Raw genomic sequence first — 21,903 nt, forward strand, 5'->3', positions numbered from 1 at the left:
TCTAAAAGCCTTTGCAAGTCTTTACAGAAGAAACATTTCATGCAATAGATCCAATTCTATTATCTGAATTGGATCGTTCCTCAATGATGTGAGATTCAGAATATTAGGGACAAATTGATCAGCAAACAGCAAATGAATTTGAAAAGGAAACAAAAATAGTGGTCAGAATTTTGTTTATTTGAAAATTACAAAATGAAGTGAACCTGAGATTATACAGCCCATTGTACATACAGTCAGACATTGCACATTTTAATCTGTATAGAAAACAAGTGCTTTTATTAATGTTAACACTTTTGAATATTTATAGAAAATGCCTCGCAAAAGTGACACCATAAGTAGGAAAAATATCTGTAGTGTAAGTACTCAGTGCTAGTTATAAAAACACATTTTTCATCAGCCAATAGGTTTACATCTTTGGACAAAACACCCATATACTGTATATTTCAGATATATTTTGGGGTCAACAAAGAGGCAGCAGAGTGAGCCTTTGTGCATCCGAGTCGACATGAATCTGGTACCAATAGTTGCAGCATCACAAAGCGCTGCCATGAATGATCTTGGGGCATTTTTCTGGCTGGATGCAGTAGTTGTTATGGAGAACCAGACCAGCAGGACACTGGCAGCCTGGGACGCAGGGCTTGAAGCAGTGGCTCTCTATCACTCCCAGTGGTACATCAACATTAAAGCATGTTACGGGACAAGGTGGGCCGCACTCGTCAAACACAAAGCCCCGCTCCACAGGACAGCCCACAGCTGGTGAAGAAAGAGGGAAAGAAACAAAATAATGACAAACAGGGAATAATGTGATGTCTGTTGTTTTAAGGGATCGACGTGTCTACCGTATCTTATGGACACATAATTTATTGATTTGCAGTCAAATGTCTAAAGGCCCTGAAAGCTGTCCCAAATCATTTTTATGACTTGGTAAGAATGATTAAAAGATTACATTTTACTCACCACAGAGTGATGTGCTCCTCCACTGCAGGATGACTCCTGCTTCTCTGCACTGGCTGGCGTAGGCCTCCAGTGCGTCACACAGACACTCATCAGTATTGGCCCCACACGCACAGAGGTCATAGACGCAGGCAGCATACCACGGTTCAGGTGGAACGACACGGTGACAGGGCTTGAAGACTGTAGACCTGAGAACTTTACAGCGGGTGTTGGCCCCTTTCCTGGCCTGGTATCCAGCACTCTTACAGGGATCGACATCTTCTCCGGGTCGACAGGATGAAAGTGAATGCTTTCCATTTGTCATCTTAAATGAGAGGTTTTAGATGCAAGTTAGACAACCTGCTTTTATATGACAGTCTTTTGTTGGTTTTATATGTTGATTCAGTCTATTAAACATACTCTCCAACTGTTGCCAAAGTCAGACTCTGAGGTGGTGAGTTTGCCGGTGGACATTTGGAGGTCATCCTGGGGATACTTGTTGAAATTTCCACAAAGACCACAGGTGCTTTCCTTGTAGGAGCCTGGCACGCTCACTTCCAGATGTGAACGGGGACTCCACAGCACCTGGAAGAACCAACAGATGTGTAACTGTGTCCTTTTATTGAACATTTACAGAAGATTTGAGGTACAACTGTACCTTTAATCCAATGTTAGTGTTGAGGAGGACGGTGTTGGCTTGCCGCTCTATAAAGATATACGGCTCTCTTAAAAAAGGCAAAGTCACAACCTCTTCATTCACCTGAAGAACAGAAGCACAGTTGAGTGAACATGTTTCACAAAAGTTTTCAACTTTCAGCTGTTTGAAAACACAAACCTTCACAACAAATTCTTGGAGCAACTGCACAGCAACATCACTTATAAAGACGGTCACCTCCTTAGTCCAGGACACTCCTTTACGCCCACGATCGTCATTTGTAACATGAACACTGCACAAAAGAGAATGAGTCACTGATATTCTATTAATTTGCTTAATATATTTCTGATTCTGCTCATTTTGCCCAGCCTGTTAGTATGAGTGTAGAGCCGTGTCTCTGAAGGTTTGTCATATTTTCATTTAATTCTCAAAAAGTTAATTGCATGCTGCTCTTTGTGGGATATTCAAGGCTTGGGATGTAGGTCTATGAATAAAAAACTCATCATCCTCTCACCTGAAGTCTTCATCTTTACAATCCTTCGTCAGGATATACGTGCATGTGCCCTGGAAGTGAAACATACGTCCATCGAAGGTGCGGTAGTGAGGGTCACCAAAGGCGATGCATGTAGCTGGACGAGGAAGGCAGTGTGGACAACACAAACCTGGAATTACTGCAGGCATCTCATCCTGTCAGCAAACAGATAGATTAGGTTTCACCAGTGATCAAACTTTAACAGGAAAGGAAAGCATCAAAAGTGTGCAAAACACTCTCTTCTTGAAACACTCTTCTTGTAATTTTAAGGCGACTTTCAATGTGCTTCCATTTGATGTACACATCAAATGGAAGTGATGTGTATATTGTCTCAATTTATATTTGAGACAATATAAATTGTAACATATTGCATGCTATGTATAAAGTTTAAGTGAATATAAAGAAACAAGTTAGGAGCTACTTTACTTAAAACATAAAATTGAGTAAAATGGTCTTTGTTGACAGAAATCAATTCATTTTGATGAGAAACCATGTTTTACATTTTTTTAATTGATTGAAATGTGACTCATTTGTGTGTCTTTGAGCTGCTAACATTACATCATTTCTACTTAGAAACATTTAAAAAAATATATGCAGTTTGTTTTATCAGTACAACTGCACAAACTGACAGATTGGCAGGTCAGGGTGGCAACAAGATGGATAGCAGGTTCAGTTACATTTTTGTTTTTGATTCCTTGAAAAACACATCCAAGTTAAAGCATTCAAAAGGATTTCAGGAACACAGAACCATGCAAACTGTTAACAAAATTATCTGATTTTGCAAAAGAGGTCTAACGGCAACATTTGTGGCAGAATTGGATACTATATATATATTCTGGCTGGGTACAACTGTACTCACTGCTGCACAGGTGAGAGGAGGACAGCGTTCACTCCGACAGTGGACGTCTCCAGACACACACATGCAGTTGGTGCATTCATCCACCTGCCAATGTTCATCAGAGTAATACTGGGTTCCTTGATACAAACAAGACTCCCTTGAATCTGTAGCATAAGCACACATAAAAAAAGATTTCACAAACATTCACACAAAAGACTAAAATGAGACATTCAGCATGCAGTGCAGCAGCAGCCATTTTTTGTTTGCTCCCTCAGACACCTTGGCATTCGTCGCAGCATTTTCCTGGGAGCTTTACTTGTGTCTGTCCATTCACACAAACTACAGGAGGACACTCTTCAGTGCTGCACTCAACATGGCCCAACTGGCGATACATGTAAAAAGAACAAGGTATCTGGGTCATTACAATAATCATTACAATTATCAGATCAGCACATATGAGCTCTATGAAAACTTAGATACATTGTAAAAAAAAAAAAAGAGAAAATATGCCAATGTTGTTTTCCCGTGTTATAGATCTATACATGGTTGTACTACATTTTTTTCTGTTAAATTTATGCTCTGAAATTCAAGAAGGAACCAACATTAAAGTTGCTCAATGATTCAATGATTTCTTAGTAGAACCACCATTCTGAAAATTTTCTTGTATCAATTATTGTCTTGATGTGATCTGCCGCCAATTATATTTCTATGCAGATGTTAGCATACAGCGAGAAGTTTAAGTGTTGTGTCTGACTTACATTGCAAACACATGAGATACAATCGTTATCACAGTCTTTCCAGCTGGCGCCATTAGTGAAGCGCTTATCCTGACCCTCAATCAAGCATTCTGCAGAAAAAAAACAAGATACAGAATTATTTGATACCTGAAAGATATTACAAATACATACATTTTGTGTTCAGCTATAATGCTGTGCTTGATGTGAATCAGCTTATAACATGAGCTCTCACCATTGCACACAGGGCAGCAGGAATCTGGGGGAGTGAAATGTTCATCACTAGGGCAACTTAGTGTTGGACATGTTTGCTGCAGGCATGTCCACGTCAGGTCCTGCACAGAAAAAGTGTTAGTTCAATACCTTTGACTGTGACAAATACTTGTTTTAAAAAATCTTTTTTAATTATTCTGATATTACTCTGATATAGCCTACTCCCTCTTCAAGGTTACAAGAAAATGTCACATTATATTCTACTGTAAGTTCAAGCAGCGTGCAGTAACTTGCAAAAATATTCACTAATGTGGAATGTTTTCCCATGGTGTCACATTACAACATCAAACTTAATGTATTTTATTGGGATTTTATTTGTAAGATCAACATAATTATGAAACATACAAATTCCAAAGTTGTTTTTTAAAAAGTAAAGTTTGAAATAAAGCTTGGTGTACTGGGTGAATTGACACTAAATATGAAGCCTAGGCGCAAATTCAAACTGGAAGACTCTTTTATCCCCACCGGGACCCGTTAATTGAAGCGACCTGCCCACAACCGTCGACCTATCAACGCCGGACCAAGCCACGTCACGTCCAATCATCGACCAAGTCCCAGCTGATAAGGACCTTCATTCATGGTGTCCTTCGCTCTCCAGCCGAGCTCAACCCACCACCACCCCTTCTCCTCCATTCGCCCGGTCCTGAGGCCCGCACCCTTCCTCAACTTCCACCACCAGTGCCGGGCCCTGGGGGATGACGTTCCTAACAGCATCGGGGAATGCTCATCTGAAGCCTATCGCTAACGCTGCGATAACAGTTATCCCCAGCCGGGGCCCGAGCGCCAAAGACTTTAAATTCTGTTTGTCAATAAACTCTTCTAATTGTCTTCTTATCTCCGTCTGAGTCTCTCCAGATTGAAATGATGTCACACTGCAGTTTTGTAAATATTGTAAGTAACTATGTTAATGTTGGTAAAAGAAAAGTCTATGTGTGAATTGTTACTGGGAGATCTTGAAATAAGTTTTGACAGCTAACATTACTTGTGAAAGATAAAATCACACATCTCTGTGATATAAATCAGCTCAATATGCTTGTAAATAGCTATTTTTTAGCATGTAGTAACTGAGTAAGAAATAAAAGACATAAATCAGTAAAAAGTAAGATTAATATTCATATAACATTCTGCTCTTGCTTAGTATATCAGTCATAAAATAAAATCAAAATTACTTTTTTGGATGGAAATGAGATTGTCAGACTTGGTAAGATATTTGCAGTGCATAAGTCACCTAATCTGTAAACATAGTATACTTGTGTTTGCAATTTCACAATGAATAGGACCAAGGAAAACACAACAGGCAAGGGATGAAATTGTGAATAGGTTTACAAAGAGTTGGGTTTCAAAACAGCATCTCAAGTTTCGGACATCTGAAAGAGCACTGCAGTCGTTCTACTGAAAATAGGAAGAGAATGTCATAACTCCAACATTTTGCCATAGATGGCTACCATCCTAATCTGTATTAATCAGAGAAGCAGCAAAGAGGCTAATGGTAACTCTGGTTGAGGTGTGGAGATCTACAGAATTAGGGAGAATTTGTTCACAGGGAAAAGTGGTGCCTCATTGTAGTTGGAAAATGAAAAGAAATTCTGTTTGCTGCTATGGACACAGCCAACAGAAAAGTATGCTCTGGTCAGACGAGTCCAAAGCTGAACTAGCTGCTCAGCAAAGAAAACATGATCTGGGATGGAAAAACAATAAAGCACATCAGCCTGATCCTCCCTCCTCTAGTGAAACATAATTGTGGTGGCATTATGCTGTAGGGGATGCTTGTCTTCAGTAGGGACAGAGAAACTGGATTCAAATGCTTCCACACTTTGCAGATTTTTCACTTCACAATTTTATGTTACTTTGTGTTGATTTGTCATAAAGACATCAATTGAATAAACTTCATGGTTGTCACATAAAAAATGTGTAGCACTGTGCACTTTTATCTCCATGTTGTACCTGTAACACAGCAGACTAAAGTGCTGCAGCTATATTACCTTGCACTGGCAGGTAAAGCAGGGGTCATCTGTTGCTAGCACCTCATTGCCAATCAGTCTGCTTGTACAATTAGTGAGAGGCTCTAAGCACAAAAAAAAAACATGTCAGAAGCACTGATCAACAGTGAAATAACAGTTTCTTATACAAAATCTTAGTGCTTACGTGCGCAGACAGGACAGCAAGAATCTGGTCCTGGAAATAAAATGTTGCTCTTGGGACAGTCTACTAGGCTGGGACACTGCTTCCTGTAACACTTCAGGTGTTGCTGTCCATCAGGCATCACCTAAGGACAAAATAGATTGAATCACAACTAGATGGATGGATGGATATGATTATACCTTGAACATTCCCCAAATAATTTCCTACCTCACATGTGCAGATCTGACAGGGATCATTGGCAGGATGGAAACTGTCCCCTGGACCGTACACTCTGCCCTCAAATATGCAATCTTCTCCCAAATGAACAAGACAACATTACCCCAAAAGATAAAACATGTGACAAACAAAGAAATCAAGTGAATTTGCTCACCAGAACACACTGGGCAGCACTCCCCAGGCACCGTCATGAAGTTGACACATGGCGATACGCAATGTACTTCAGAGCAGGTGGTGACTCCATCCACACACATACAAGTCATGCAGGGGGTGGAATCTGCAAACCAGCTGCTGCCCTCCGCATGCTGCTCTCCTCCATACATGCAACCTGAAAAATAAAAATCTTAATAGCACAATTTTAAAATGTAATTTTAAAAATATACCACCTTCTGAGGCCTGCCAGGAAATGTTCTTAGACTTTTATGAAACTTGTGTTTTTGTTGTTGTTGTTGTTTTTTTTTTCTTCAGGAAATTAAGTCGCTGTTTACCAGACACTTTTATTTAGTTTCAGAAGGCAAACTCTGCGTTTTGGGAAAGTACCTGATAAACTCCTAGGAAGCATCTTCTAATTTCAATTAAAGTCCCAAGTTCGATCTGAGAAGGCACCTGATAAATTCTGAGTAATTTTAAGACACTGTAAAATACCTGGTAAGTTGTGGAAAGTACTTAAGAAGTTCCAGAAAGTAACGTCAAAGGTCCAGAAAATACCAGTTAGATTATGAAAAATGACTGGGTGATTTCTAGAAACAACCCCAGAACTTGCAGGGAAGTAAGTGCTTGGTTAGGAAGAGTATCTAATTAGAATCAGAAAATTACCTGGTACATTCTAGAAAAGTAACCTCTAAGCTTTGCAAAAGCCTGGACTTTATTCAGAAATTTCACAAAAACTCTTTCTGACTTACAACACCAATTATCTTTATGATTTACACTGGTTTGTTTACCTCTACAGTGGGGACAGCAGGAACCTGGATCTGTCACCAGGTGAGGACAAGACAGCTTGGGACACTCCAGAGGTGCACACTGAACCTCACCTTTCTGCAAGATTAAGACAGAATAGTATTTAAAGGAAATGACATTGACTTACAAGGAAGATAAAGAATTAGAAGCCAGACTCAAAGTAGAAACCTTGCAGGTGCAGGTGGAGCAATGATTTGTACTCAGGGCCCATATCTGTCCATCAGTATACTTGTGTCCATTCAGCTCACACACTGAGATCACAAACATAGAGGAGACAAAGACATAAGGACCAGAGAGGAGCCTGATCAAAGAAGCTTTAGGATTTAAAAATCACTTCCTAACGAGTATTAAAATTGACTTATTAAATACTTAGGGAATTAACATAAACGTCTGGCTTTGAAGTGAGCTTTTACAAATAATCTGTATCATCATTCTGGCAAACAGCATATAGAAAAATAGTCTTATGTTATATCAATATGGCCAATATGACCTTTCTACATTGTAGTCTTAATTTAGTAAAGCCAATCACACAATTAGGACACAACTGACTGATATCCTTTATGTAGCGTAAATCTGCCTTGACAAATCTAGGCATCCATCTCCTCCATATGGAATGCCTAAAATGCCAAAGACAAAACACATAAAAATGGCATAAAAATTGCGGGTGGTAAGTCATTACATTTGAATATCCTCCTCCCAGAATTTCACACTTCCAGGCGATCAGTATGTATATTGTATACTCATGAAGGCATGATTGAAAATTCACAGATAAACTCCTTGCACTTTGAGACTGAACACAGTTAGTACAATTTGGGATAGCTACCAAGTTTGCAACTGTTTTTATTCAAGCAAACCTTTTAAAGTTCAGGCCCTCAGTGTTGGTCTATCTAGTACATAAAAGCATATTGGTAACACTTCATTTGACGGGTTGTGAATAAGACTGACATGACACCGTCATAAACATGACATAACACCTGTCATGAACATGAGTAAGTCTTCATGAATATTTATGACTGTTGTCATAAAGTGTCATTTGGTAAATCATGACACTTTTAATACAAAGTTGACATTATTCAAAATGTCTTTGTTATGACAACTTGTCATTAACCAAGAAATCATGATCTGACATAAATTTGTCATAAATGTATTACTGATTAAACTTTAGCTTTAATAACATAAAGCTACATCATTTTTAAAGTTTAATCAGTAATACTTTTATAACAAATTTATGTCAGATTTATTAAATACATAAAAGTATTTGATTGAAATGTAGGAACATTAAAAAAATCCAGACTTATGAAACCATAAACAAGACATCCTAACTTCTCAAGTTTTCTCTAAGAAATTGCAAGTTTCTCACCTGATGCCATAGATTTGGTGATTTATTTCCAGGTCGAAAAGCTATACAGAAATAACTCAGTGTGTTTTGTTTCTAAAGACATGTCCAAAATCACCTGTGCACTCCGGGCAGCACTGTCCTGGCTCAGTAACTGGCTGATCGCATGCTGTCGGTGGACAGACGACCGGAACACAAGAAACTGTTCCTCTGACACAAGTGCAGCGCTCACAGGGACTGGACACGGATGCGAAGGTGTGACCTTGAGTGTGCACAACACCCTCATAGAAGCAGTCATCACAAATAGGACAACAAGTATCAGAGGGTATGGGATTTAAGCAGTGAACTGGACAGGGTCTTCTCTGACAGGTCACCACTTCATTCTGATCAGAAGAAAGGACAAAAGAGGAAGGTGACAAAAAGAGGAATTTGTTAAATAAAATAGATGGTTTGATTGTTTTATGCAGAAAATGTCAGACTGACCAGACAGGTGCATGTCGAGCAGGGATCAGATGGTGATGTAAAGGTGGAGCCGGACTCGTGCTCTGCACCCTGATGGAAACACCTCCCTGTGCAGACAGGACAGCACTCCCCTGGAGGCATCACTGGGTTTCTGCAAGCAGTGCTTGGACAAGATGTTTGAGCACACACCACACCACCATTCTGTACAAATAAATAAAGAATAGTAAATATTCTTAATTATAATACATTAAAATTTTGAAATGGTGCCTGAAGTGGTACCGTTTCTTTGTTGTAAGGTAACTGAGAATTTAGCTCTATAAATATCAACAAAACATTTAACATTTAACAAAACAAAATTTATGGTCATGTAGTTGAAGAGCGTCAAGAAAAAGCCTCCCCACTTGGAGCCTTTGTTTCAGGTTGGCTCAATCACAGCCGTTCTATTACATTTCCAATATAATCACAATTACTAGTTCAGCTCATTAGTTAGATACATTCACTAATACTTCTTCATCCTGTAAAAGATAAGAAGAAATGGATCATGAAGATGTATAGAGAATGACTAATAAAGTAGTGATGTGAATGATGCATCATGCAAGCAATTTTAGTAGTTTATTAAATAAAGTGAAAATGGTTGAAACATGGTCAAATGATGCAATTGCTCTTTATCTGAATTCCACCAAAAGCCCAATTTAAAATGTACAGACAGGTAAAGTATACGCCTGTATGACAGTACCAGACAGAAGCAGCTCTGACAGTGGTCTTCAGGATGTGGGAATCGCTCTCCATTGTAGCAGCCCCGCCCATTGAAGTTACATCCATCACACACTCTACATGCACAACCGTCCAGAGCTGGGTGTGCACATGGTGCAGAAGGGCATCTTTGGGCCTTGCACACCACCTCTCCTCTCTGCAAAAACAAAACACATAAAAAGAGCCCTGAAGAGTTTAGCATCAGTCGAACAGATAACATTCTCTCACTCACTGAGCATGTGCAGTCCTGGCACTTCTGTTCTCCCCCAGGGAAGACCTGGCCATCAGCATATGTAACACCCTGGAAATGACAACCTACACACACACGTAGTGATGCTTCAGTCAGTCACTGAGCCGTGCTACATAACATGAGCATAGAGTTTTTATAAGATGGTTACCATCACAGACGGGGCATCCGCATGGGCTGGTGACAGCATGAGGACAGGAAGCTGCTGGACATGGTTTCCTTGAACATCTCACTGAACCACTCTTTAGGTTGAAAAAAACAACAAAACCTTATTAATAAGAAATAAAAAACAACACAATTTTCTTTTAGCTAGGTTGGTACCTGGCATGCACATTCAGAGCAAGGGTTTCCTGGATCAGGAATGGACTGTCCATTGACAAGGACCACGCCGTTATAGAAGCATCCTGACAAATAAAAGCATGCAGACTTGGTCACATTTATTACCAAGAGAACAGATGTAGAATTAAAAATAGGTGAGTTTGGAGGAAAAAACACACTTTCACATTCTCCGCAGCATTGCCCAGGTGGTTTGTAAGGGTGGCTGCAATCTCCATAACAAGGTAACTTAGTGCAGGTGATGTCTCCTCCATAACAGTAACACACACCACAGGGGTCTTGGCCATCAGCAAACTCAGTGCCATCAGGATATTCTTTATCACGAAATGTGCATCCTGCAAGAAGAAAATTGAGATGTTGCTCCAAAAGCTGCTCCTTCTGCAGAGTGTCACTGCTGTTAGAGGTTTTATTATCTTACCATCACAGGACCTGCAGCAGTCTGTCTCTACTGGGTGGTTGCAGTTGGATGGTGGACAGCGCTTTCTTTCACATTGGACAGAACCTTCGTGACAAACGCAGACAGCACACGAATCTGAGGGATCCTCCCAAGTCTCTCCATTGGCTCGCTCTCGACCCTGGTGCAAGCAGCCTTACCAGAAGGATGCCACAGATAAACAAATCTGACATAAACAGTGGTTTGTTTCTATCTTGCATCTCCAGGAGATGGTGAATGTGTACCTTCGCACGTCCGGCAGCAGTCCCGTGTAATGGGTTGAGTGCATGGAGCGGAGGGGCAGGGCTTACGGTGACAGCGAACTGTCCCATTGTTGCAGGCACATGTTCGGCAGCTGTCAGCCGGGTGGTTGAAACGTTCTGTGTGTCTGAAGGACCTTTGCTCAAACAGGCAGTCTGATGGCGGATCTGAAGCAACATATAAACAAATAGCATAATCCTTCACACTTCATGTACTTAATGTGAATCACAGCATGCTAAGATGAGCCAAAAGAAAAGGAATTATGATCAAATTAAAATATATATTTGCTGTAAGGTAATAATGCATCTTGGTGTGAATGGCATTGTGCAAATGTTTTAAACCACTCAAAATGGGTTTTTTTATGCAATCGCTCAGGAGCAACAGACTTTCTTGTTGCTCAAATGCATGAGAGGATGAAAAGTAGAAACATAACCATTCTTTCCCAGAGTGTAGAGGCTGTTGTAGGTCCTGAAATGCTTCTCTGAATCTGCTAGTTTGTCCTTAAAATTAATGTTTGACGGTTAAAGTAGACAGGTGATGATAATAACAACACATTCGCAACTCTGGTTATGTCACATCCTTACCAGGACACTGTGGGCAGCAGTCTCCAGGGATCATATTAGGATTGGAGCATTGCAGTGGAGGACACCTCCTCATTAGGCATTGGACATTTCCATTCTGACGCACAAGACAGATAGTTCAGTTCTAAGATCGGCTCTAAGTGAGAATTGTGTGTGTGTTAATTTTTACTATGCAGCTGCATGTCCTGCATTTGTCCGTTGGATGGGGAAAGGTTTGTCCATTGGGATACTCCTTCCCAGCGTAGCTGCAACCTAGAAAGTAGAAAATAAGTGGATGAAATCTTATCTAGTCATTTTTTTTTTTTTTATTTACTTTGAGAAAAAGAATGTAACTTTTTTTCTTACCATTGCAGTTATTCTGGCAGCACGTTCCAGGCAGAGGGGCGTTACATCGAGGATGGGGGCAGTGTGTTTGATGGCAGTCAATCCTCCCGCTCACACAGGTACACTCCTCACACTCACTCACAGGGTTAGGAAAAGCCTCTCCGTTCACAAACACACGATTTTCAAAGGAGCAGTCTGGCAATTAACAACAAAGAAGGTAATTCCGATAACTCAGGCACAGCTGCAGATCAAGTTATTTAACATTCACCACCATCTAAAATAAATACCTGGACATTTAGGGCAACAGTCCCCAGGATGAGTGTAGGAATTGGTGCAGTTTAGTGGAGGACAGCCTTGTCGTTCACAGCGAACGCTCCCATGCTGAGGAGAAGATGGGAATTTGTCAGCAGGAGTAAAGGAAGAAATTGTTCTGTTCTGTGGTTAAACACTAACCAAACAGGTACATATGTGGCAGGGCTGGTCAGGGGTTGTAAATCTCTGTCCGTTGCTGTAAATTCGATGGTTGAAAGTGCAGCTGTCACAAATTTCACAACAGGAACCTGAGACAAGGAGATGTTTGAAGGTTTAAAATTCATTATGAAACATTTTCACACATCCAAAGAAAACTGTCTCCAACATGCCAAGTCTTACCTGGGATCTTGCTGGGATGTAAACACTCAGCGGACAGGCACTGTATGTTTGAACATAATGTCTCCCCATTCACACAAGTGCAACTGGAACACGGACCCTCTGGTTGCCAAGTAGAGCCATCTTCATATTCTACCCCCTCCAGCACGCATGCTACAACACAGAGCAAGGAGCTCACTGATGAGTTGTAGCTCTGTGTGTGTGTGTGTGTGTGTGAGAGACTGTGCGGTTGTGTGAAATTACCTTTGCAGACTGGACAGCAAAGATGAGGATCAATGGTGGGATTAGAGCACTGGACGGGAGGACATTTTTCTTCATAGCAAATTACGTTTCCGGTCTAGATCAAAAACACATAAATTCCACATATCCTTTGTTTTATACAGTTTTATAGAGCATATTTATTTGTGGCAGCTCTTCTATACATATACTTAAGACGTTGAATAAACCAGCTTGGTAATTGCTGCAACCCCGAACATGGTTGAGAATGTATGGGCTGTGTCTAAAAGCCAAGGCACTGCAAAGAAACCAACAGCTCTAAATGAACTATACAATAGCAATTTTTTTAAGAAGATTGGTCAGGTATCTAGCTGAAAACATGTTGATTGCTAAATGTAAACTTCTGTTGAGAATTATATAAAGTTTATATAATATATACACAGAATATACAAAATGTGTATTTTATATTTTTAAGGGAATACACATAAATACAGTTTTAAAAGTCTATCATAAATGACGAATTTTGGCAAAAATTCCAAATTGTGTAATTTCTTCTGGTGCATGCTACACAGACTTGCCTTACACCTGCACTGCAGGCAGGGTCCACTCCCAGGGGGGACAAACAATTTTCCATCAGCATACACTCTCCTGTCAAACTCACACTCTGCAGAAACAAAACACAAACCCCTGGTTGTTTTTTTTCTCAGGTTTAAACCAGATAAAGTGAGTGTTTCCATATCTACAGGAAAGGCATAATATGACAGATTTTTTATTCTGACCTTTGCATATGGGACAGCACTCTCCCTTTCTCCTGACTGGATGACTGCAGTGTACTGTGGGACAAGAGGCCTCCATTTGTTCACAAGACACCTCACCTTCCTAAGAAGCAGATGAGAGATGGGATTAAATGGTACACATGCTGCTGCATGCCGTCGCATATCTGTTATCTAAAAATGCATGACAGATTAAATTACAGCATTTATAAATAGGTTTTTGTTCACTTAAACTCATTAGAATATAAAATACTCTGCCAAATGTAATGATTTTAAAGCAAATTCTTTTGACTAAAGTGGAACAGCTCATATTTAATTTGTTTTTGTATGAACAGTAATCTTATCGAGAGTGTTTATATTAAAAGATATTGAAAATTTACTCACATATCTATACAAAGAATTTTACTCAAAAACAATTTGAAAATCTGTTAACTACCATAACACAAAACTGCAAGGATAAATTATTGGAAATAATTTCATGAGAAAAAAAAATTGGTCTTTGATCTCTACCTTTGATCTTCTTGTAGTTTGGAAACTATAATGCTGGAATATCATTGTTCTAGAGCATCAGTTCTTTTTCAAATCCAGTTTCATAAGTATCCCATAACAAAGAGAAAACATATTTCCACTTACAGAGCAGCGGCAAAGTAGGCAGGGATCGGTCAGGGATGAGAACTTCTGACCATTCACATAGACCTCTGATTCATATTCACACTGTTCACATCTACAGATCATACAACAGTCAGTTTTAGATATAAGAATTTTTAAAAATGTGAGACGAATTGTTACAAACTATTTACCTGAACATTTGAAATCAATAGATGAGCTGACATAAATCAAATTTAAGTAATGTGCTTAAGTTTATGAATGCTTGTTACCGAGGGCAACAGTCACCAGGAGGATGCACGGGGCTGTGACAAGTCAACGTAGGGCATTGGAGAGCTGAACACACTACATTTCCATTCTAGTAGAGAAAGGGAACATGTGTACCTTGTAGTCTTGCTCCTCATGAGGATATTAATTAAGTTTTTTTGTTCATTAATACAAAAAACTGTTCATTAATACAGATACCACATACCTCACATGTACACTCCTGACAGCGGTCTTCAGTAGGAATTACAGCTCTGTTAGGGAACTCAAGTCCATTCACACCACAACCTAAATGAAACACACACACAAATATAGCCCATCCTTTCTTAGATTACAGCTACAGGTTAAGAAAAAAAAAACTCACCTTGACAAACTGGACAGCAGCTATTAGGAGGAGGAGCAGAAGGGTGATCACAAGGGGTGCTGCACTCCTCCCTCTCACAGTGAACATGACCTTCCTAATCCCAGAAAGAAACAGAATTACATAAGATAAAGACTGGAAGTAAGCTAACACCAAGCAGATAGTTATTTTTCAACCTCACCAAACAGGAGCACAGATCACAGGGATTCTCTGCTGACCTCCATCTGGCTCCGTGGTCATGCCTGACACCAGAGTGGGTACAACCTGCAAAGACACACTTAAGGTTATGGTTCTTCTGGTTCCAAGCAATAAGTTTGTTAAAAATAACATGCAAATCCTGGGATTAGTGTTGTGTTTCATATAGAAAAATATTTTTAAATGTTTAATGTTGATTATTAGAAATTGTGTATTTAGTAAATGGCCTATATTGTGTAGTGTTTTATCAAGTTTGAGGACTCCAAAGTACTTTACACAACAATCTGTCACTGACCCACTTATACAAATATTCACACAATGAATTATGTACACAGCATAATTACACTATGTCAGTTTTATATTTAATTTTTTACATTTCCACACCTTCTTATGTTAAACTATAAATTTGAATATATATTCCTGGAGTTTTATGAGATAAACTATAATGCTACAGATGGTTTTGTGATATCTATGTCTTTAGAGAATCGGAGAATGGGATGAAACCTATTGACTCTTAAACCAGTAAAGTATAACATATAATTCATGAAGCTAAAAGCTAATTGCTTTTACAGTATTTATTTTGTACCAAAGGTTTGTTTCAAACAAAACGAACTGTGATCAAATAAAAATCACATCATAATATAAACTAAAGTGTAGAATTTGTGTTGCTTTCTGTGTCCATTTTATGCACAGTCACCTCTGCATTGTTGGCAACAGTCTCCAGGCACCGTCTCCTGCACTGTGCAGTCTACCGAGAGGCACGGCAGCGGAGAGCACTCCCTGTTACCTCCCTGGTACCAACAAGACATTTATAACAGACTGAAGTGGGCCAGTACATCATATTTGTATGATGCATTGACCCAAAAACAAAACAGACTCTATGAATCATTTTCTATGATGCATTTTTTTTGTCAGTGCCAAGTGTGAAAGTCTTACCTTACATGTGCATGTCTGGCAGCCATCAAGAACCTCATAGGATACATTGTGAACTTTACTGTCTGTCTCACATCCTAAAGATGACATACACATTTAATGTTTGAGTGTCCATCTGAATATTCCAGCTGTTCGATTATGCAAAGGCAAAGAGTATAACTGCACAACTAGGTAAAATAATATAGCCGCCTGGCGCTTTGTCCTCATCTGCCTCCACAGATTTTGTTCACCTTATGTTCAAGCATACCAGAGGACAGGTTGTTAAGCTCTATTAGGACCATAAAGTTGCTAGAGGTGAAATGGGCCCAAGAAGACATTTCTAGAGGTTTCCTTATAAAAAGAGAAGACCATCGCTCTACTAAGGGCGCTGAGAAAATCTTGTGAAAAAAAAAATATTGCAGCACATCAAAGCGCTCATCAAATGTCATTTTCACTCAGCTACGACATTTCAGCAGTTAATTACTTTAATGACAGCACTCCAGGGGACAGAAACAATGTGTTTATTTATGTGAGCTTGCAAGAACCACAGAGTAAGGCATGGGCTAGTGGGGCTACCTACTGTGCCAGTAGCCAAAAGACATTTCCTTGACAAACACATGCGTGAGATCAAAGTATATGTGCGTGTGTGTATGTGTGTGCTGTCTCTCAGTTTGGTGCCACTGACTCCTCTAACCTCCAAGAGAAGGCAATTTAGGAAAAAGATTAAGGGTGAGAGATAAAGACAGACAGCCTGTTTAACTCCATAGAGCAGTGATAATCTCCCATCCAGATCCACATAACCAGCAGAGCTAAAAAAGACTTTTATTCTGAACAACGAACATCATCAGGACTCCTACTGTATTCTAATTAATTGAGTCAAATTGTCTGGAAATTAGATTGTATATGCCCCATCGGTAAATGTGTAGGGATGCAATGCTGGATGATCTACAGTAAATAAACTGTCCTTTAACTTTTAAGGTTTAATTTTTCTAATCCATATCCTAAGAAGGAACATTGATTATGGAATATTCAAATAGTGTTTGAAGCATGTAAAGGATGCTTTAAGTTGGTTTTTAATGTAAATATATATTTTAAAAGTTCAATTTAAACAGCTAATACAGTTTACTCAATAATAATTTACACTGTGCTTGTACATTTTGATGACATTGCAACAAAGTTCTATCTTCACTGTGCAATCAGTCTCTCAAAATAATCTTTTATTATCATGAACCAGTTCAATTTGACCAGTGTTTCCGTCTCTCACATTTGTGTAGAATTTCACTGCGCTCACAAAAGCCCAGTTCAGGCACATTCTTCCGACAAAGCAGCAGTTTGTTATTCTGACAACCAGTCTGGGTCTAATAGTTAAACCATTTAATCGCTGAAGAACGTTGCTCTGTTGTTTTCAGATTTTCTCATTTTAAATTTAACTGTCATCTGAAGGTTTTTTTCAAACTCTTTATGTAAGATTCTGATTTAAGCATAACATATTTCCAGTATGGACCTACAGTTGTGAGTAGCTCTGAGCAGTTCTGCTTCACCCCAGTTGACTCTGAATTAAACCCAGAGGAACACTGTTCTAACACTGTAAAATTGTTAATAGTAACCTTTATAACAGACTGAAGTGGGCCAGTACATCACATATGTATGATGCATTGGCTCATAACAATTTGATTAGCAAGAGGATGACTTGATTCACGTGATTTTAAACCAAATCAACTATCCAGACTGAAATACTTGCTTAAATACTGTATTGACTGTAACCAGTACAGTCAAGGCCATATACTTATATATAGGTATATAATTCACCAAGCTGTAAGAAATTGGATAGATTTGGGGAGTGTTTGTGTTTAAGTGTCCTGGGTTTGGGGGGATAGATGCAATGAAACACGGTTTGGGGTTAAAAGAGCAACACAAAACATGAGTTTCCATTCTAACAGTGATATAACTATTTTAAAGAGTATTCCTCTACAACTCAACAACAGTTTTAATCTGGACCACTATAATAAAAACTTCAATGTGCATCCTTGGCTGGAAGTGATAACGCGATGAACAGATTTATATTACCTGCATCTCTTTTGCTTGTTTGGCATGTGACCTTTCCAGATGAACACAAACACACAGTGTTGGGGTCAACCTGCCAGCGCCGGCCCTCCTCCACTTCACGTCCCTCCCATACGCATTGTTGCCTCACGCACTCACATCCCTCCAGGTAGTTTACACGGGTTTGTAGATCTAGATTCTGGTACAGACCAAGAAAAGAAAATTGTATTAGCTTTAATACTTTTGAAAAAGTAAAATATTTTCGCTCCAATGATCACCTGAGCTTTGACCATATCCAGCATACGGGCCATCTCTTCCAGCTTGTTCTCCAGTAACCCTAGCCTGTCCACTCTCTGCTCCTGAGAGCCAGATTTTACCCCGCGAGGAAATCCTGGAGGCCCCAGAGCTGCAGCCCTCTGCTGCTGGTCTGCCTGGACGTCCCCAGGATAATGGTCGGTTTCCTCCCATGACCTGTTGTTCGTTTGATGTTTACTGGGTGAACCATCATGCTGGAGGATTTGTCTGGTGTCAGTTATGGAATTTGGACCATGTGTGTCTTTGTAATGAGACAGAGGCAGGTCATCTTGAAGAGGAAATAGGCCATGTGTGGGAGAAAAGGAAAGCAAAACATGACTTTTTTTTCTTTTTTTTGAACAGTAGAACAACTCTGAACCCTAAACAAAAATTCTGGAGATCACAAAATCAAGACCCACACAGGAATAACAAACAGACTGGCCATGGAATTTTTTAGTTAAAAAGCTGGTATAGCAATACAAGTACAGCAAATTAACAAGCTGAAATAGTGAGAGAGAAAAACATGCTATAAAAAACAATCAGGGGGATCCCACAGCAGCCAAAGGCAAACTACATACTAAATCCTGTCAGGAAACAGATTTACATTCAGGCTTTATTAAATTCTTCACCTGTAATGTTGTCACAGCTCCATGGACGTCTTACATAAGCTTCCAGTGATAATTCAGCTGTCTTCAGATGTCCCTGCATAGAAATAATGTTGTATTTTACAACTTTTCACATTGTGTCATGATCCCAAACAATGTGTTTTACTGATGAAGTGTGACGACAAGGAGCTATTGTTGGAAGAAAGCTATGAGAGTTTCACTACGTCAGGTAGGAAATACAACAGACACGGGGAGCTAGTCAGAGTTGGTCAGAAATGTAAGGAGAGTGACATGCAGGAAATTTCTAGAAGAAAACAGGCATGCAAAAACTCGAGATTTGTGAGGAGGTTCATCTAGCAGGACAGAGACACTAAAAATAAAGTCAAAGCTAGAACAGCATTGTTTATATCAAAGTGCATCCATGTGTGTAATGGCCCAGACAAAGTCCAGACCTAAATCCAAGTAATATTCTTTACTTTGTGTTGGTGTGTAAACAGATGAGATGGACAAAAATTTGAAGGGAATATATTATTGAAAAGGTCTCTGCTCTATGTGAATGAAACTCACAATAAATTTGCTCTCTGTTTTTCCCGGTGTGCTCCCAAGAGCAATGACAACATCATGCGGAATGTCCAAGCGGATCCTGTTTTCACTCTTTATTCCTATAACAATAGGTTTTTGGCAATCAGCATAAAATACCAATCTGTCCGGCTCCAGGCTCACAGCCAACTGCACCCATTCACCGCCACGGATGGGATTTTTTGGGGGAAAATAAAAGCGAGCAAGTGATACTCCAGCAGATTGGTAGTCCAAATGCAGAGAGTTATTGATAGTGGAGGAGATGATTTGGAGTATAGGTGAGGTTGCTGAGGAGAGAGAAAAGAGAGTAGCACTGGATCTTGGTGCCTGACGTCCAACCAAATGCACTCCAATACTGCCCCGAATGTTGGAGTGCAGGAAGCTGGAGTATTCCTGAGGGAGGATCAGGTAAGCTGCTCTGTGACGTATTTTATACGTCACGCCGTTTGGACTCTGCAGTCTGGAAACACCACTTCTCTGCTGAGATATGTTTAGTGCTGCTAGAAGGTCAATTGCTACAAAATGAGAAAAGAGAGAAGAAAAAAACATGAATCTATACAGCATCAGGGCAGAATGACGACCAGTGGATTCTGGATCAGGATGTCAGTGAGCACTATGACAGTCTCATGTTTGCTTCATAGACATCAGCAGACGATCATGATGCTATCAGTCTGATCTGTGAGCTTGGAGGACAATAAACACCATATAAGAAAACATTTCTGTCCAAAGCTGTTCCTATTTAATAAACAGGACCAGCTGTGTTGGATGCAGATGAACATGTCTTGCACTTTACAAAACTCTGTTGTCTTGTCAGCAGTCTATCCCTTGAGGGAAAAAAATCATAATTTGGTGTTGAAATATCTATTCAAAATGGTCTCATTTGCTATTTAAATTTATAATAGACTAAATTCTAATCAGTAACATTTATAGAATTACCTAAATACATACATCCATCTGTTTGCAATCAATCTATGAAGACACATTTCACCTTTTGAATTGAATTATTGAAATAAATTGAGCCACTAAGATAGAAATGTGAACCTGTGCACTGACAGCAGTCTGTCACATACAGCAGTGGACATAATGATATATCTCAATACTGCGTGTCTTATAAAATATTACTGGCTCAATAGGAGATGTTGACCTTTGCATCTATATTACAAGTAATGACTTGGATGCAACACGTGATGCATTTTACAAATTATCTCAATGATTTATTTCAGTATTACAGTGATCGGTTCTTTGGATGATTTTGCTTTGCATTGTCAATTAAATCAAGCATTATAAAGATAATATACTTCTTATGTGACTGCAAAGGTTTTACTTATTTTCTTAGCGCGTGCTTTAAATTGCGTTAAATGTTCATCTAATATTAAAGTTTCACACGTATACTGACTTGGATATAAAAACTCCGCTATTTGATTGCGACTCATGCAGCGCCTCCGTAATCTCACCATCTTCCCGGTTCGGGGCAGAGTGTCCACGCAAAAACATCACAAACATCCACAGCAAATGCAAGTTGAGCAGCGGCAGCACCGTCCTCAGTTTGCTGCGCTCCATTCTTCGGGCCCAAGAACATGGATCAAAACCCGACCAGTTCATATGAAGAGTCTGGCGCTCATTGTCCTTTTAGCCCGATCAGATGCCACAAAGTGCAAGCTGGCACTTCTCAGCGCTCCTCCGCGGCGGTCAGATCCTCTCCAGAGCGCGCGCGGAGGGAAACATGAAACATCTGGATACAGGCAGGGCGTCACTTCTCTGCTGTCTCACTCTGAATCCCCCTCGGGGCCTTTGTTTCACCATTTGCAGTAAATTGAAGCGCATTAACAACTTTTTGTACATGTGTTCTTATAAAACGAAGGAAGGGGGTGAACATGTAGGCGTTTAGGTTAAAATATTCAGGTGCTTAATCTGTGGGAGGTCACTAAGTCCTTTTCTCTATGCGTCTCTCAAACAGGGATGTCTCTGAGTATATTTTTTTCTTCCCTAGTTTTTTTTTTTCTTCTTCTTTGTTTTCCCTTATTTTTTTGCAGGAGGGGAAAACAACTTGAGTCTGTACCATTCAGTGGTGTTGATTTCCTATAAGACCCCAGTTCCGGAAATCAGCTAAAACCTGGTCTGGAGACTGGAGGGGAGCCATGCTGAAGAAGAATATGTTGAGTGAATGTGTGTACAGGCAGAGAAAAGACAGAGGGCGGAGATAAACACAGCCTGATCTCACTGCTTTAGAAAGCAGTCCCCGAGTGCATCCCACTGTGCACCAAACCTCATCAGTCTCCACAACAATTCTCCCAGGCCTTCTTGATCATTAGAAGCCCTCAAACAGCAACTCTTAGACTTTACTAGTAGAAATGTGCCCATATATCTTGATTAAGTATTGTGTAAGGATAGTAC

General features: G+C 39.8%; 1 protein-coding gene across 1 annotated transcript; it reads right to left on the reverse strand.

The window, feature by feature from the left end:
• Nucleotides 1-156: 156 nt before the first annotated feature.
• Nucleotides 157-21,465, reverse strand: kcp (kielin cysteine rich BMP regulator). Its single transcript, XM_032583843.1, has 46 exons — nucleotides 20,964-21,465; nucleotides 19,498-20,024; nucleotides 18,955-19,027; nucleotides 18,310-18,614; nucleotides 18,056-18,230; nucleotides 16,013-16,086; nucleotides 15,774-15,867; nucleotides 15,063-15,145; nucleotides 14,885-14,978; nucleotides 14,729-14,808; nucleotides 14,529-14,614; nucleotides 14,284-14,374; nucleotides 13,657-13,756; nucleotides 13,456-13,541; nucleotides 12,905-12,998; nucleotides 12,665-12,814; nucleotides 12,467-12,573; nucleotides 12,301-12,394; nucleotides 12,035-12,208; nucleotides 11,859-11,941; nucleotides 11,693-11,786; nucleotides 11,093-11,275; nucleotides 10,833-11,003; nucleotides 10,576-10,749; nucleotides 10,400-10,482; nucleotides 10,230-10,320; nucleotides 10,064-10,146; nucleotides 9,815-9,988; nucleotides 9,100-9,279; nucleotides 8,735-8,999; nucleotides 7,449-7,531; nucleotides 7,265-7,358; nucleotides 6,478-6,651; nucleotides 6,315-6,397; nucleotides 6,111-6,231; nucleotides 5,948-6,030; nucleotides 3,928-4,027; nucleotides 3,717-3,805; nucleotides 3,238-3,340; nucleotides 2,980-3,122; nucleotides 2,103-2,275; nucleotides 1,769-1,880; nucleotides 1,592-1,693; nucleotides 1,354-1,518; nucleotides 958-1,258; nucleotides 157-753 (listed from the first exon to the last, which is right to left on the reverse strand). The coding sequence occupies exons 1-46, from the start codon at nucleotides 21,109-21,111 to the stop codon at nucleotides 533-535; spliced, it is 6,363 nt and encodes a 2,120-aa protein (XP_032439734.1). The 5' UTR covers nucleotides 21,112-21,465; the 3' UTR covers nucleotides 157-532.
• Between the last annotated feature and the right edge of the window lie 438 nt (nucleotides 21,466-21,903).

The sequence above is a fragment of the Xiphophorus hellerii genome, chromosome 2, assembly GCF_003331165.1.
Source record: "Xiphophorus hellerii strain 12219 chromosome 2, Xiphophorus_hellerii-4.1, whole genome shotgun sequence".
Taxonomy (NCBI): Eukaryota; Metazoa; Chordata; class Actinopteri; order Cyprinodontiformes; family Poeciliidae; genus Xiphophorus; species Xiphophorus hellerii.

Excerpts from the sequence above, each read along its gene's own strand:
- kcp (XM_032583843.1), bottom strand. The coding sequence starts at position 21,111 with ATGAACTGGTCGGGTTTTGATCCATGTTCTTGGGCCCGAAGAATGGAG. Across the intron at positions 13,542-13,656 it reads GTGCTGTCCCATATGCAAAG|AGTGTGAGTTTGACAGGAGA; the intron begins GTCAGAATAAAA and ends TTGTTTCTGCAG. Across the intron at positions 1,259-1,353 it reads ACTTTGGCAACAGTTGGAGA|ATGACAAATGGAAAGCATTC; the intron begins GTATGTTTAATA and ends CTCTCATTTAAG.